Source organism: Copadichromis virginalis, linkage group LG18 (genome assembly GCF_057382275.1).
Source record: "Copadichromis virginalis isolate Kocher_CV1m ecotype Utaka linkage group LG18, C_Virginalis_male_GT1.1, whole genome shotgun sequence".
Taxonomy (NCBI): domain Eukaryota; kingdom Metazoa; phylum Chordata; class Actinopteri; order Cichliformes; family Cichlidae; genus Copadichromis; species Copadichromis virginalis.
Genome location: NC_140635.1, coordinates 22,042,669 through 22,060,173, shown reverse-complemented (window position 1 = coordinate 22,060,173; position 17,505 = coordinate 22,042,669). Strand labels below are relative to the sequence as shown.

The 17,505-nt window shown below is 41.2% G+C and overlaps 1 protein-coding gene across 2 annotated transcripts in view; it reads right to left on the bottom strand.

The window, feature by feature from the left end:
* Positions 1-17,505, bottom strand: part of kcnab1b (potassium voltage-gated channel subfamily A regulatory beta subunit 1b) — a 43,132-nt gene that overhangs the window by 8,825 nt on the left and 16,802 nt on the right. For both annotated transcript variants that reach the window (XM_085438447.1, XM_085438448.1), the window contains exons 3-8: positions 13,916-13,959; positions 9,033-9,070; positions 8,074-8,153; positions 7,562-7,606; positions 5,361-5,405; positions 3,284-3,327 (exon numbers count right to left, since the gene is read on the bottom strand). In XM_085438447.1, coding sequence (XP_085294573.1) covers positions 3,284-3,327; positions 5,361-5,405; positions 7,562-7,606; positions 8,074-8,153; positions 9,033-9,070; positions 13,916-13,959 — 296 coding nt within the window. The remainder of the gene's footprint in view (positions 1-3,283; positions 3,328-5,360; positions 5,406-7,561; positions 7,607-8,073; positions 8,154-9,032; positions 9,071-13,915; positions 13,960-17,505) is intronic.

The window sequence follows — 17,505 nt, the reverse complement described above, 5'->3', positions numbered from 1 at the left end:
CTTCAAAAGAACAAGGGATATTCAAATGCATTCAAAAGTCACAGTTATGTCAGGTAAAAGGCAAAAACAATAATAATAAGGTGAAGTGGCTCCTGGGGGGTTTGAGCTCAACATGTTCGTAAACATGACAAAGTGACAGTTGGCCACATGTGACTCAGAGCCTTCCAGCTGCATCTGGCCTGCTGCAGCTTTGATCCAGCTCGAGGAGGCTTTGTGGCCATTTAAAGACAAAGGACACGGCTCAGTTTTCGTTTTTAGTTTTGTTAATTTGCTTTCGTCATGGCCGTCATCCTGACTTGCTGCAGCAGAAGTCAGCTCCAGTTGCAGTAATATAATAATTAGCTATGGTAGTACTCTGTATGTTCCAGTAAATATTGACAGTGTGAGCATGAGTGCTAAACAGATGATTGGAATAAGCCATAATTTATATCAATAATCTTAGTGGCACATTGTAGTGTCAAGATTCACATAGTTAAACCTTTGGATGTTTTTGTTGCCCTTTTGTTTTAATAAAATAAGAAAAGATGATGTTTGAAAGAAAATTTTTATAAATGAAAATGCTGATTCGTTATACTTCAGGGCTTAACAGGCTGGTAATTAAGAGATGTGGGTCCAAATGCAGGACACAGGTAGTCAGAAATAAGTCTAAGCAGAATCCAGAACCCAAAGAATGACAAAGTCCAACCAGAACCCAAAACAAGAAAAGATTAAAGATCCAAACAAAAGACATGAACACACAAACATGGAACTAACGCAGACTAGCTGACAGGCATTAAAAGGGGGACCTAACTCAAAAGATGAATTAGTATGGTGTCTACATGTAACACATGAATTATTTTAAACTATATCTTCTGGCACTTTGGTTCTAGCAGCCTACTGCAAAAATACATATTATGAATACACATTCCAATTCCTTTAGTTTAATCTAGAAAAAAATGCCAAAGATAACAGTTTCACAGACATAAAACTGTATTATGTATTAAACTGTACAGCAGATGAACAGTATCTGAAAGTCATGTCCGGTCAGAAATAGACTCAGTGGAAGAGTGGCTGCCAAGTTGGGAAATGGGGAGAAAAGGCTATGATATATCTGAAAATCAGTAGCAACAGGTCTTACGGAGTAAATCCAGAGTGTATCCAAACTTTCTGTTCAAACCATCATCACTTTGTACGGAGGACATCAGGATAGAGGTGTAACAGTGAGTGTTTACAGGCATCTGTAAAACACGCTGGAAGCTCAGTCATGGTTTGGGAATTCATTTCACTTCATTTTGTAAAACTTACCAAAACTGACAGCACTGTGATTTTTATCCACAGTGCAATATCATCTGGCATCTGATTGGCAGTGGCTATATTTTCAGCGTGACAGTGAATGAAGATGCCAATGCTGTTCACTCACAAAGTTTGATAGCTTTACTTAGCACTTTACTCTGATTTCTAAAAATCAAACATGCATATAAAAGATGTATAGAACACATTGCTCACTTCACAGGAATAGCTGTAATCAATACATATTTTCTAATTTAATTACTGTCACAACTACTCAGCTGTAAGTTTTATGCACCTGCCACCATTTTCACTGCACAAACAGGAATCAGTATTGATTCAAAATTGTAATTTATAAGGTTCAGAACTATTTTCAGAGTTAATCACTGTCAAACCAAGCTCGCAGGCACCTTCTCTTAGATAAAAAAAAAAAAACACCTGTGCAATCCTTTCTTATTGTTACATAAATAAATGCTGCTGGCAGCTGGTGGAGGAACCAAACAATTCAAAGCCTAGAGCCTGATCAGAAAGACGAGGGATCAGAGGAAAGGTCGCACTCAGTATTTGTTAGAGGAGTAACACTGTATGCTGAGGAGAGGATAAGTGACGGCAACAAAGTATTGCGAGCAGATCGGCCTCCACTCACGCACACACACAGAAGACCAGATGAAAGAAGAAAAGCGCACACAAGAGACTGTCGCACAAGACGACAGGAGAGTAACAGGGAGTCGAGGCAAAAGACACTCTCGCGCTTTTGAGTAAGCGCGTGTGTGCGTGGCAGATTAGTACCACAGGCTTCATCATCACCCACTAATCCCAGCTGAGAGTTATACTCTCCCTCCTACCATCACAGTCACTTATTCCTTCTTCTGTCGTTTGCACTCCCACAATCCCAGAAACACCCATTACACGGATCCTAATCTGAGCCTGCACCGTCATCACGAGAGGTTTCTGCTGTCTCGTGGATTAGCAGGAGTTCACTGGCTGTGAAAGGAGTCTATTTTTGGATCGGGAAAAAAGATGTGGAACAACAAAGCTACTGTATTGGCATCTGGGATAGAAGAATGCCTTCAATTGTGTTTTCTGTGAAAGAGCCTTATAAAATGCTGAAGCTGTCTTTTTCCTGTGAGGATGACTCTAAAGAGACCTTGATTTTTCTTGCATCGTCACATTGATGCAAGAAAATGTTCTGCGGCTCTCTCTTTCGCTGATCATTAGGTTTTTACACCCTATCATATACACCCCTGAACATCACTTCAGTCCAGTCAAATGGCAGGCCTGCTGTGGCAGCCTGTAGTGAGGAAGATGATGGCAGCAGATGTTTCGCTCAGTCAGTTTATTAGACTTTGATGAAATGTTCCTCTCCACTTATGGCAGGGATGCTGCACCTTTCTCTTACAATTACATGGACAGCCAAATGGATTCATCTTTGCTAATACCGCTTATGCTTATGTTGGCTTTCACCCCATTTTCTCTTTTGTACTCTCTGTCCTTCTCTTCCAACCCTTTCTTAGCGCATTCCCCGTTTCTCGTTTGGGGGAGAGTTTCTGCAGCTGCAGTGAATGTTAATAATGTGGCAGAGAGCTGAGTCACTGCAGGAGGTGCATTGCGCTGTGAATCGGATGGCAAATTGTTTGGGAAGCGGGGTGGATCGAGCCAAGGGTATGAGAGCTAAAGTTTATTGTTATGAGTCTCATCAAGGCCCTAGCTCTTTTTAAAGGGGCTGACAGGGGAGACAGTCTGGACAGCACTATTAAATGATGCAACAGTTTCCTAGACAGACACCTGTGGAGGTATTACAAGAAGACGATACATCTGCGAGTGCCTAATGCACCACTGGTTAGTACGGCTTTCAAATTCAGCTGTGTTCATATCAAAAAGGCGAGAAGCGACGGAGGCTGGAACAAAGAGGGATGAAGAAAAGAGATAAAAGAGGGAGATTAGAGGAGTGCAGCGGGGCTCCGACTGGTGGGGTGATGTGAAGGACAAAGCAGAGGGAAGGAAATTGACTTGTTACCTTCAATGATGTGTTTTCTGTTGAGGCCTCTCTCTGTCTCCGCTCTGCAACAGGAGGGAAAGAAGTACATGTCAGGGGTGTCAGCGCATACTCTTCATTACTTCACAGCTCTCGCGAATTGAAGCAGCTCCAGAACAAACTTTGCAGTTTGTTTGCAGTGTCTGTCCTGATCACCTCTGATTTTTCTCATGGCTTCTCACTGAGCACAGAAGCAAATGCCTGATTTTTCTGTGCGTATTTAGGACTTGTTTAGACCAATAAGGCCAGCAGGTAAATTGCAATCAGCGCACAAAGTAATTTAGAGATAGCATGCAGAGTTTTTCCCTCGTTTGTCTGATTTCAGTCTATGATTTTCTTTGACTGCAGCACTACTCAGTATTATATTTATATAGCAGTACTTGTAGTTTATGCAACACTTATTCCATTTTCAACTTTAGACTGCATCATAACACTGTGTGATACAGTGTTATGACACTGCAGCCACCTATTGCTCTGCAAGTTTTGCAGTGAGTCGGGATAACATAAAGCTCCTTTCACGTGGATGTATCAGTATTTTAGAATTAGTACAATTCTGAAAGGAGACAATCTGCACTTTTGATGCATATGTACATGTTCCCTTAAGACAACTGTAGCATTTTTACATTTGCTTAAACTCAACTTTATATTCTTACTGTGTATTTTTACTTATTGTTTGGAATTTTTAAGGATCCATCCATCTTCCTCCACATATCTTATTCAGAGTAGCCGTTGGGCTTTTGCCTATCCCAGCTGTCATAGTTTGGTTGGCGAATTACTCCTTGGACAGGTCGCTAAGCTATTGCAGGGCTAACCCATAGAGACTGCCAGTTTAGAGTCACCAATGAAGCTAACATGCTTGTCTTTGGACTGTGAGAGGAAGCCAGAGTGCCTGGAGAGATCCCACGCACACATGGAGAGAAGATGCACACACTATACACAGAAGACCGTCTTGCTGTGAGTGCAGTGGCACTAACTACCACACCACCGTGCTGCCCCAGTTTAGGAATATAGATATTAAATGGGTCACTATGTTCAGCTGGTTGATAAATTGTCAGACATGCATTGCTAAGTGTGTAGTGTAGCCCACACATCATTTCTGGGAGTTGTTTTGCTAAAAACAGCTGCTGGTTCATTTGGAAATGACACTGGTAACAGTGGCGCTAACTGCTTTCCAATGACTTGTCTGTAGGCTCACTTGTGTTTACTCAGGCACTTAAAGATTTTCCCCACCCCTGCATTTTCCTTTTCCACTTTGTTCCTCTCGTCTGTTTCTGCTCCAGCGTGTTTGTTTTTGTTCAGATGCCCGCGACTTGCCTTACTTCTCGCCTTGCTTCATTTCACACTTTCGTTTTCTTCCTCCCTGTTTCCTATGGTTTTTCCAGAGTGCTTATGGGATATAAACGCACTTCAAACACAATGCATGCCATCCTTCCTCCATGTTATTGTTACTTTTTGTGCAAAAGACTGAAGAAACGCCATAGAGAGGAAATATGAATCTTGCAAATATCCAGGCATCCTGGGGTGAACTGATGTTTGACAAGCGAGCTGTGAGACAGTCTCGTAGCTCACTCAGCTGGGGGTTAAGCAGTTGTTCTTTAAATCCATCTGTGTTGGAGAGATTTGAAATACCTTGACAGAATTCAGAGAGGATGAGTTTTAATTAAATTTACACAATTGAGGCTTGGCTCTAGTGTTCTTAGCCGTGTAAGAATAGTCAAACAGTATGTGGATGTACCCATGGCCAGAAGACTTTTAGATACAGATGGCTACTAATGCAGACTGAGAATATTTTAGCGTGACAGCAGAAGCAGCTATGACTTTGGGCAGTTTGGCAAGAAAGCTGAGGGTGGCTAGAAGAGTAAGGAAAAGGGGTTGAGACATGCTGTCATTTTGTCCTCCACATCTGTGTCCTTGCGCTCTGTGTCATCTGTGTCACGCTCGCTGCAGCTGGAGGCAACGTTTTAAAGAATAGGCTCGTGTATGTGAGATGGCCTGACTGTCTGAGAAAGAAAACCCACCTGCTGGACACATGGATAAATATGTATGAACACATACTTACTTTCCTCCCCAGTACAGCTTTGTGGTGATCACCAGACTGGATCTCCTGCAGGAAGACCGTCAGACGCATCAAAAGACCATTAAAAAAAGGTGTTCTCAAAAAGATGATATGTATATGACCATACCTGCATGTGAGCATGATGAAATCTGCCTATGTGTACAAATCAGTGCAATCAACTATATTTATGTCAGCTGCCTTCCATCCTACACTGCACTTCAAACATCGAGTAAGTCATAGAGTATAATGACCACAGGGTGACTCTTTTTTTCTTTGAATTCTAGCAAGACAGCTCCCTCACTATAACCCACCCGCCATGCTTGAATGATCAATAATTTAAACAGGTCCACAGCTGAGGTGAGGTCGGGCAGAGAGCTGGCGTGAGCAGTTAAAAGGGGTGACGCGCATAACTGGGTTTTCTCTCGGCAGTGCATGCAGCAGAGCGGAATATATGTTTTCTGTGGTGGAGCTACAGTTCACGCTCACCAGCATCTGTTTTGATTTGACATGAGCAAATTTGTCAAGTTTACACTTTCATTTAATGAATTGATTTGTATAATATATCAAGTGAATTAATGTTGCTTGAAAATTTTCCACTTAACGTGGGAGGCATGGATGCATGTTCTCAACATTGAACTAACTAATGTCACCAATACACAAAGCTTGAAAACAGATAAACACAAACATTTTGTGCATTTTGTACACCAGAATTATTAGGCTGCTTCATGTGGTTCGCTAACCATGCCCACCTCCACTAAAAGCATGTTTGAAATCATTTACAACAAGGGTCCCAGGATAGAACTGAGGGGCTGCAATTCAACTGAAGGAATAAGGAAGAAAATAATAACAATTACTTTCTACCTAATCTTTTTGCACTATTTTGGTTTGCAACTATAGGTTCCTACAAAGTTAACAACACTTGCTCATCGGTATATTTTAGCAGATTTAGGTATTAAATGCTAAACCTCAAAACATGCTTATACTGGGATAATATCAGGACATTTACAGTAGCAGTAAGGATGCTTATGTTTTCATGTTTATCTATGAAAACATCTCGCTAATTACTAGCCAAGTGGTAGAACAAATCCTCCAGAAATGGAGAAGGTTTGCCTTCTTAGTAAAAATTGTTGCCCAGAGCTGCAGCCAACATGTGTCAAAAGATGAAACTTTTCCTGTTTGTGTCACTCTTTTATGCTGAGAGACTAGCTAGACAGTATTTGGCCGTCACTTCCATCCAAACTGTAGATGACTGCAGCTGTTAGTGACCAAGGCAATTACAGGGAGGTGGGACACAAGGGAAAAATTGGGGCCATTGACTGGTCCCTAGACCTGTGTGACTGGGGCTTTAGCAGTCATTTTCCCACCAGCTGCCATCAGCTTCCTTTTGCAACCAATTGGGGAATTCAAATTTTTCCCACATGACAGGTGGTTGCCAGATGGTTACTCACCAGTCTCAAGGCTTCTAGGCCTATGTGACTGGGGCCTTAGTCATTTAATCCTGCACTCTCAGCATAAAAGTCCAAAATGGCCAACAAGCTGTGTCTGCAAAACCTCAGTAGAAAGTCTACGGGAAAACGGAGCTCTGCCAGGACCTCTGTAACGCTGCCGCTGACTTTATGGTCTCGGTTGCATCAAGTTTATTCTCTAAATTTTGGCACTCATTAGCTACCAGCTTGTGACTTACAAATCGGTAGCCGATGAGCGTGGAATTTCGCAGTAAAATCTGGATTCAAAATGACAAGTGATGGTGAAATGACTCATCTTGAAGCTATAGTCCATGAGGATGCATGGGGACTGCTTTAGGTGCCAACAGTTTTGTTTAATTCTTTTATATTTCAAAAAGTAAGTGCTCCATATGCAAGGACAGTTTCCCACGTGGAGGGACCTTTGTGATAAACTGAAGTGCCAGCTGTGAATCAGGTGTTATCACCCATGTCAGTGCCTGTTAACTCTGATGCTCTTGAATGGTTGAAAATCCCTGGAACGAAGCTCCGAAATCTTGTGGAAAACCCTTTCACAAGAGCGAATGCTCATATAGCAGCAATTTAAAGCCTGTGAATTTTAAATGGCATGTGCTTAATATACACACACCTGTTTGTGAGATGTTTGCGTTTTGGCATGCTGTATGTTCAGCGATACAGTGCATATGCAATCAAAAACACATTCTTGGATTCTTTTCGCTTTGTTGAGACACAACACTTTACCTCCAGCACTTTTTCTTGATGATGTTTCCCAGGATTATCTCTGCTCTGTAAAGAAAAACACAAGAGATAATATAATTAGATCCCAGACTTCCAGTTCTCTTGCAGCATTGTAAGTGTGTTATCTGCCACAAATCTGCACCATGAATGCCTGATTAAAAATCAGAAGGAGCCCAAGATAATGGATAAATGCCTCCTGTACTGTGCGCCTGAATTTCACCAGCGACCTTTAAAATGAATATTCATCCCCGTAAAACTCCACTGTGCTCCGCATTATTCACACAGACGATGCCCAGGCGAGGTAAATTGAGCTGTGAACATAATGCGGAGCCTCCAGTGTTGAATAAGATTATGTAAATCACTTTAGAGTCACAGCTACCTTTCATTTTTGGCTTCCTCAGGTGCATTATTCCTGGTCAGGGCCTAAACCTTGTTAACATCTTTTGTCCTGTGGAAGAAAAAAGCTAACAGGACCAAAAGTAGTAGTGTGATTACAAATGGGAGACATCACTCACTTCCCCCCGGAGTAGACCTCGGCTGTGTCGAAGAGGTTGACCCCGCTCTCGTAGGCGATAGTCATCAGCTGCTCTGCCACCTGACACAGGCAAGAAAAGTTTCCTCATGAAGCTCAGTGTGGCATAAGGCACTTCTATAAATAATAACCAAATTACACTTTAAAAAGGCGGGAAATTCCCTGAAGAAAGGAGTGTCCGTCTGTTTACTGTTGAAATGCACATCCTCCAGGAAACTGTACAGTCTGCTTGTTGATTAAAGCTGTTTACTGCGCAGTGTATTTCCCACACTTTTTGACCTACTTCTTGCTTTTTATTCAGAGGATGATGTTTGAAAGGCCAGTTTAGTCGTGAGGACCTCCTCTGCCTGTACCAAGCTCTTATTTTGTTTTGTTTGTGCCTCTCTTAGCCCTTGTGTTTTATAAGCAATGATAAGATGTCCCCACTTCAGTATTTTCTCCCATCTAAGGCCAGAGCAGGACACTGGGAGAGGTCTTTTGCTTATCCTGTGAGAGAAATAGGATCTGATTACTTGGCTTTGGTAGAGCCACGAGGGACTTACTGTAGCAGCTTGCCGTGATATTGGGAAATTGATACCAGAATGATAACTGTGGTCTCACACCCACACCATTTTATATCCAGTTACACTAAATTACTCCCATTGGGGCCACAAATTGTTTTTTGGTCTTACTTGTTGTATTTGGGTCTAGCTGAGTCTAAAATAGAGCATGAATAATACTGCATATTTAAGGAGTAAATAAACAATGTAGCCGAAGCTACTCTGATGCTACTGATTTAACTACTCTAAATACCCCAAATATCTTTTTCTGTATTCTTTAAAAAGGAAAATGCTGCAGATTGGGAACGGATATAATGTTTAATAGAAAAATGATCAAGTTATATGTCTAATCTGAGAAAAGGAGGTGTGTCAGCTGATTGATGGATCTGACATGAAGTCTTACCTCGTCAGAGATCTGACCTCCAAATGTTACCCATGTTCCTGTGGGGGGAAAGCCATCATAAAATATTTGTAACAAACAACAACATAGACGACCTTTTGCATGTAAAAGTCACTCATAGTGTCTTCTAATTAATAATTTGACATTTTTGGCATGGAGACATGACAAAATGCTTTCTGCCCTAAGGCCGTCACAGACAAATGTCACTACAGATTAAAAGAGAAATGACTCCATTATGCCATGTGTACAGATTTGCAGTTTAAAAACAGTTTAAAGGAGAGCGACAAGCATTGTCGTGTAATGCACTGTGTTTTTAGGTGGGATCCTTGAGGTGTTGTAGGGTTTGGGGGGAGTTCCTGTGTGTGTTTGCATTAAACGGCAGACCTATCTATCCATCCATCCACTGCAAACCTGCATATCTCCTGAAGCAAAGAGTAAAAACTTTCACAGGAAAAGTCAACTTGGACTCATGTGTGATTATTTGTCTGGATATTTCTTTTTCTGATTAGTTTCTGCAAAAGGTTGGTGCACACAGGGCATGTTAAAAGCACACCACGCAAGCACACAAAGACACGCACACTTTAATAGATGATTTACACTGTAAAAAATAAAAGTATTTTGTACTGAACTACCTGTGTGCTCAGTATGATATTGCGCGCACATAGTTGCTTTCAAACTTGTAAATGAAATGAGTCATACCACAGCCTGATCTAAGCATGATTTTTTCCACTTAACATAAGCAAGGTAACCGATGTAATGCAACAAGTTAAAAAGTAGAAGCCACGTATTCAAGTATTTGTATCTTTAGATTGACCAAAGCCTGCCCTTTCTGTCTTACAGTGCCATGAAAAAGTATTTGCACCTTTCTTGTTTTCACACTGAAATGTTTCAGATCATTAAACAAATATAATGATAAATACAAAATGCAATTAAGTTATGATTTCAGGGCATTTATTTAAGGGCAAAGTGTAAAAAATAAATGTCCCCACCTTTGTTAAAGCATGAAATAACTTTGATTAACCACATGTTTTTCGAAAGCTGAGTTCATTTTCACTTGCCGTATCACAGAGCTGATTACTGTGGCACCTGTTGGATCAAGAAATCACTTAAATAGAACCTGACTGACAAAGTGAAGTCAGCAAAAAGTCTCAAAAAACAACACGTCAAAAAACAGTCGATAAACACTTCACTGACATCTATTGGTCTGGAAAGGGTTACTATGACATTTCCAAGGCTTTGGGACTCAGTGAACCACAGCGAGAGCCATTATCCTCAAATGTAGAAAATCTGGAACAGTGGTGAACCTTCCCAGCAGAGGCCAGACCGACTCATCCAGGAGGTCAAAAAAGAACAAAAAGAACTGCAGGCCTCACTTGTCTCAATCAAGAGAGGGACTGTGCAGAAATGTCCTCCTTTTTTGATCAGCAGTAAGAGAAAACTGCTGCTAATCAAAAAAGACACAAAGGCTCATCTCACATTTGTGAAAACAACTTGATGACACCTAAGACTTTTAGGAAAATAATCTGTGGACTGATGAGATAAAAACTGAATATTTTTGAAAGGTTAAATCCCCATTACATATGCATAAAATTTATACATCATTTCATACAAAACAAATCCTGCCAACAGTCAAATATGTTGGTCATAGTTTGACAGTCTGGGGCTTCTTTGCTTCTTCAGGAGCTGGACAACTTGCATTAAATGATGGAAACAGAAACAGAATAAATTCTGTCCTTCTCTACCAGAAAATCCTGAAGGAGAATGTCCGGCCATCACTTTGTGTCTGGAAGCTCAAGCTTGCTTGGGTTGAGCAGTAAACACACACGCAAGTCCACCTCTGAATGTCTAAGAAATAAGATTATGAAGGTTTTGAAGTGTCCCATTTCCAGACTTCAGTCAGAGGACGGAGTGAGATGCTTTGGCATGACCTTGAACAATCCGTTCATGCTTGAAAACCCTCCAGTGAGGCTGAATTAAAACAATTCTGCAAAGAGTTCCTCCACAGAAATGAGAAAGACTCATTGTCAGTAATCACAAATGCTTGACTGCAGTTCTTGCTGCCAAGAGTGGCAACACCAGTTATTAGGTTTGGGTGGTAATCAGTTTTTCCCACTGGGCCAGGTGGATTTGGATAGCTATTTTCCCCTTAATAAATGAAACCATCAATCTTTGGAATAAATGATGATTTTGATTATCTGAAACATTTAAGTGTGACAAATCAAAATGGGGGCAAATACTTTTTTACAGCATTTAACATCAACATTTTGTTACTTATTAATATATAGCAGATGTTGTATTAAGGCTGATGAACTGAGAACAATTCCCCAAACTTTATTTAAGCATAAAATTCTTGGTTTTGCTGACCTGAAGCAGATTCCTGAAGTGGGAACAAAGGCTTCTTTTATACCAATGAAAACTGAATAATCCACACCCTGCTTGTGAAATCCAGTATGCAATCTATTAAACATCTGTGGACTGCACTGATGTGCAGTAATCTTGTCTATACTGTAGACAGACACCCTTAGAGTCTCTGTCCTTCTTTAGTATAGGATGAAGACAGCTATTGTTAGAATTTATCTGTTGTCTCAGTTTTCTCTTGCCTGCTCCTGTCACATAAAGCTTGTCACTATCGCCCACTAATAAGAAATAATTGAAAAGCTGGTGTAAAATCTGTAGCCAAATGCGTCAGAAGTATAACACCAGGCTGGTGTTGGCTCAGCCTGATTTTTTTAAAACTGGCACTGACCAAAAAGAAAAAAAAAATCAATTAAATTGTTATGTGCAGGTTAGTTTTAAAAACACAGCTACAAAACTATTTGAAGGCCACCAGATGGCAATAGATCTTGTTGCAAAATTACTTCTGGTCCTGCAGACACTGATGCGAAACAGCTTTCTGTCTTGACCTTTGTAAACATTTTCCGTACAGTTTTTGGACTCAGCAGTGACATCACGGTAGCTACGTCTATCTTTTATACTACGCATGGTTCTTCGCTAGCTTTGCATTAGCATGCTGTCTGTGTAGATTAGCGCGTTGCTCTGTCAGCTAGCCACAGAGAGGAGTGAAGTTCTAACATTGAAAGAGGTGAAGTGAAGTGATTTTTTTTAATCTTTAATGGTTTTTTTTGCAGTTCTTCGATTCCTGGTGAGCTCTGCTATCATTCCCTTCCCTATTCCACCCCAGTTGTTAACCATTCATCCCTCTTTGTAGGCAAATACCTCTGCAAAAAGACACAACCGCAGTACCATTAGCATTAGCTGACTTCATTAAGCATTAGCAATAATAATGGAGTTGTTTCTATCCTGAATGCAGTTTGCAAGGTGTTCATATCATCACTTCTCAGAAGTTCCCCTTTGTCCTCCTCCCTGTACACGAAAAAAGTCAGCTGATTGTAGTGCTGGAAGAAAAATTATTTTTCTTTCTATTCACCATTTGTGCAGATAATTGAAGAGCCATTGTAAACTAACAACATAATTATAACTGCAGTGTGACTACTATATTTAGCACGGTAATGCATTACATTGCTGCATAAAAATGTGATTAGCCCAGTCTGACCGTCTGTATCCAACACATTAAGGAAAAACATTTTGTTGCCAAGAGTTTGAGGAGAGGGTTATTATCACCCGTGTCTTTACAGTATAGTGAAGGTGTCACCAGCTATTGGTCAATGTAGCTTTGCACAAACACTGGAAAGAACATCTAAAAGGGGACTGTGCCCAGACCTGAAATGCTCTGTATACTTTAAATATTCTCCTTGTTTCCTGTTGTACTCACAGAGCCTATATAAAAGATGGATGTACTCTGGTACAGGACAGCGACGTCAATACTTAGACCTACAGTTAATCTAACAGCCAAACAGCAGCCAAAACCCCTAGTTGCTGAAAAAGTGTGTCCAATTGTATAGAAGTCTATGAGAAAATGGCATTACCTCCCAACTGATCTATGACATCAGCCATAACTTTCCTAGCGAGTTTAAAACAAACAAATAAGCAAAAAACCCCAAAACATCTCAGTTGTATGTCTTTGAATACAACACAAGCTGGCTAAGCTCAGCTCTTATATGAAGCCAGTGGTTGTGCTAAACTAAGATAACAGGCCCCTTAGATTCAGCGTCTAACCCTCCAGGGAGTGAATAACTATATTTCCAAAACTTCCACTGATCCTAATAAAAAAGCTAAAATGACGTGTTTTCATCCTCACAGTGAAATTATATTATTTTGGTTCCTTTCCTCTGCAGAAAACTGGTGCAGGGAGGAATCAATGTTTTGCTCAAGGGCACTGCTGTGTAGCTCAGGCTTGCCGATATAAAGAAGGGAAACGAATTCCCTTTAGCTGATGAATGTTCATTCTCTTCACTACTCCTCCCTCCTGCTCGCTGTGGTGTGGCTTAATCTACAAGTAAAAAATCACTATGATTAACGTAATCATTTACAGTTTGTCTGCTGGGCCTGGGCAGCACCGCTCCTTCGCTTTGTCCCCCTTTCAAGGAACTTGTCCCACACACAATAGGCATTAACGCACGAACACAGTCCTATCAAGATGAGTCATAATGAGAGTATTTACCCTGTGGTGTGTGTTGGATATATGTGATAATTGAGCAACTTGTTTGCTGAAACCAGTGCTATTGATTAAATATTAACAGGAAAAATGCTCTGCAAACAGCTTTCTGTTGTCTCTCGTGACTTTCCGTACATATAAAAGATGCATGAGGTTTAGAAACGGGTGAAACTATATGAATGAATTAAATAAAAAGAAAGAAAAAATACCTGTCCCCTTCAGCTTAGCTCTTATGTTCTCTCTCTACACGCCGAGGCACACGGAGGCGGCGACTTGACACTTTGATTCGTATGATTTTTATTATTTACTAATGCTAATTAGTTGTACTCACCGAGCCCCAGACAGGAGACACGCAGCCCAGATTTCCCCAGGTTCCTATGAAGAAATAACACGATTAAGAAAACTATTTATTTAGACTTAAAATGTCATCAGTCGACTGTGCCCCTGTAGTTCATGAACCAAAAATTTCTGCATAAACAAGGACAGAATCAGTGTGGCTTCCAAATCATGGCGAGAGGCTGAAATGAAATAACATGCAGCAATTAGGGCACTTAGAGTATAGAGCAGGAATTTGAGAATGCAGGGTGTGGTGTGTTATGCTGGATCAAGAGGAGATTCGCCTAAACTGATAATCACCTTTATCTCAGGTGATCATGAATCATAATTGAGAGATTACAGTCGGAGGACAGTTGATTTATTTACTCAATACAGAGCTTCAGTTCTCTGAAGGAACAGGGAGGCCCTCAAGGACCGTGAAATGTATTTCACTGATAAATAAAAAAAATATTGTTTTCACTGTGACACTTTTTGACAAGTGTTGCCCTTTGCATCTCCCCTCTAATTTGAAACACAGTGTCTTCTTTTGCAAGATTTCAGGGGGCACCTTAGTCCTCTAAGACCTCCGGCCTTTTACTTTTCTTTTCTTTTCTAGAAGTGGAGGCGTCTTTGTTCGCTTTAAAACAGTGAGGCTGACATATCTGCATTCCCTAATGCGGCCTAATGTGACCCTTCTTTTGTCTTAAGTAATCTAGCACCTATGAACCTTGTACAGTTGTATGTGACCCAGTAATACGCTCACCAGCCACTTCCTTAAGTTCACCTTCTCATCTGATAATTATTGATATTATCTTATCAGCCAGTCATGGCGGAGCATTTAGGCATAGTCAATACAACCTGCTGAAGTTCAAACTGAGCAGAAATCTGATTTAAGGCACTTGTTCGTGACTTAGTTCTGATCTGTTGAGATTTTCGCACACAACCATCTCTAGAGTTTACAGAGAATGGTCTGAAAGAGAGAAAATACCCAATAAGCAGAAGTTCTCCAGCTGAAAATGCATCAATGATCAGGTCTTAGGACAATGGCCAAACGCATTTGAACTGATATGTATGCAAGGGTAGGTACCTCTGAATGCATGACACATTGAACAGATGAGCTACAGCAGCAGAGGTTCTTAGCTGACTCACTTCTGTCAGCTCTGAACAGGAAACGGAGGTGAGAGTTTTCATGGGCTCATCAAAACTAGACAACAGAAGATTAGAAAAACAGTGCCCGGTCTGATGAGTCTCAATTTCCGATGTGTCATTCAGATGGTATTTGCTGTAAACAACATGAAAGCATGGATCCATCCTGCTTTCTATCAGCTGTTCAGGCTGCTGGTGTGTACCACCTGGTGTGTTGGGGACATTTTCTTGGCACACTTTGGACCCCTTAGTATAAACAGCCTCCCTGAGCATTGTTGCTAACCATATCCATCTCTTTATGACCACAGTGTACCCATCTTTTGATGGTTGGTTCATTATCTCAGACACCACATTATCTCAGACTGCTTTTTAAAAACTTGACAAGGAGTTTACTGTGCTCAGATGGCCTTAATCCAAAAAGGCACCTTTAAGTTTTAGTAGAACTGGGGATTCACGTCATGGATGTCCAGCTGACAAATCTGCAGAAACTGTGTGACGCTATCATGTCAACATGGACCAAAATGTCCGAGGATTGTTTCCAGCACCTTGTTCCATCTACAGTATACCACAAAGAATTAAGACAATTCTGAAGGCAAAAGCCGGTTCAACACAAAACTACCAAGGTGTATCTAATAAAGTTTCTCCTCGATAACAGTTCTATTACATCCAGCTGATTTCTAGCACTGTAATAAGGCACTTTCAACTCTCATTATCAGCATGGAAGATAAACTAAGACATCAGGCTTCTTACCACACTTCACTCAGAGTCTCAACTCAGCACTTCACATTTAGTTTTATAATCTGCACCATTTCAAGTCCAACTGTGAGGGGAACTCATGTGGTGCGAGCATTTAATTGCTTAACGCAGACGACGCCCCAGACGCCACAGGTGTCTCTGCACACTGTGATGGATGTACACTGCTGGTGAAAGAAAACTGTGACAAGGGGATTGAAAACCCTGCAAAGGGAAATTACATGAAGGTCGTGAAATTGAGTCATTGTCTTTTGACAGAATTATCAAGGGCACATACACAAAACCACTTTATTCTGAGATGGGGGAAAAATTGAAAATAGGAACAGAAAGTACCTCCAATTATGGTCTGGGGATTGTGCCTTCTGTTCTTGTTTTGCAGGCATTTACTCATTACAACAAATGAGGCTGTAAAAAATGCCAGCAGTCGTTTTCTTGTGCCTGACAACTAATGGCCTGTGCCTGTCTAGATGAAGGCGGGCTAATTCGAGCCTGCGCTGTCTAACTGCGCCCTTAGCCAATTCAATTAGGTGTCCAGCATGGCGAAGCATCAGTCATCGAGTCAGTAGTTCGACCCGGCTGCCAAGATCAAAGGGTAAAACATATAAATGAAAGTGTTTACATGTATACAAGACGATATGTGAATTCAGTGATGTATTGAGTAATTTATGTGCCATAACTGCTTGTCAGGAGACAGATCTCACTGCTGTCACAAATCGTGGGATGCATTCTTATTTCTCACATGGTGGAGGAGTTTGCATATTGGATCCTCCATCTCTCTGATGTATTATGGAGTGGGATCTATGATCCACGAAAGTGTGGGGGAAGGGCTGGACTGTGGCTTAGAAGTGTGTTACTAACTCACTCTGTGTGTGTTTGGTCGGCCTGGGGAAGGGGGGGGGGGGGGGGGCGCAATCGAGGACAAACCTCACTTGATGTTAAGGAATGTGCATTGGTGCGTTTATTGCCATTAATTCTGGCTAAAGTGTCAACCTAATGCTTGGACCTGCTTCAAATTGTGGCTGCATCTGCCTTGGATCTTCGTTTATGATGTTTTCATGTTTGCAGTGAATCATTCGTGCATACTCTCCCCACTATAAACAAGCTGGCAGGCACATTCCATTCCCAAATAAAGCTGGCTGTCCTTGAACAAAACGCTAACTTCATATCTGGAGTTCCTCCAGCAGCTCAATGTGAAACATTTGCGTGCTACTTCGAATTCACACAGTCCGCCTTAATCAGAAGGTAAAAAACCCCCACAAACAAACAAACAAAAGAAAATAAAAACTGATGTTCAGCAGCTGGAGAAGCTGCCTTGCTACTGCTTGTAGCAGCAGCAGCAGCGCGCTGGAAAACACGGTTTATTAACCACACAACCTGCTACAGAGCAGAAATAGAACTGTCCATGCCTCAGATGTAGATGCCAGCACCTTCCAAAGAGCCTAATGACTCAGGAGATTTACAGCATGGCCTTTGCAAACTAAAAATAGACAATATACAGCTTTGTATTTTACATATAATCTAGTAGATGGTAACATAAACATGTAAAAGAGAGAGCAGCTTGTCTGAACACAAGTTGCACATAAACAAATTTGCGAGGCAGCGAGAGTGGCCCCTCATGCTTGATTGGTCCCCAAAAGAAGCCTTGAAGTAAAATGACAAATGAGTCATATGATGACGCCCCCTCAACACAAACCTGTCACCACTTAT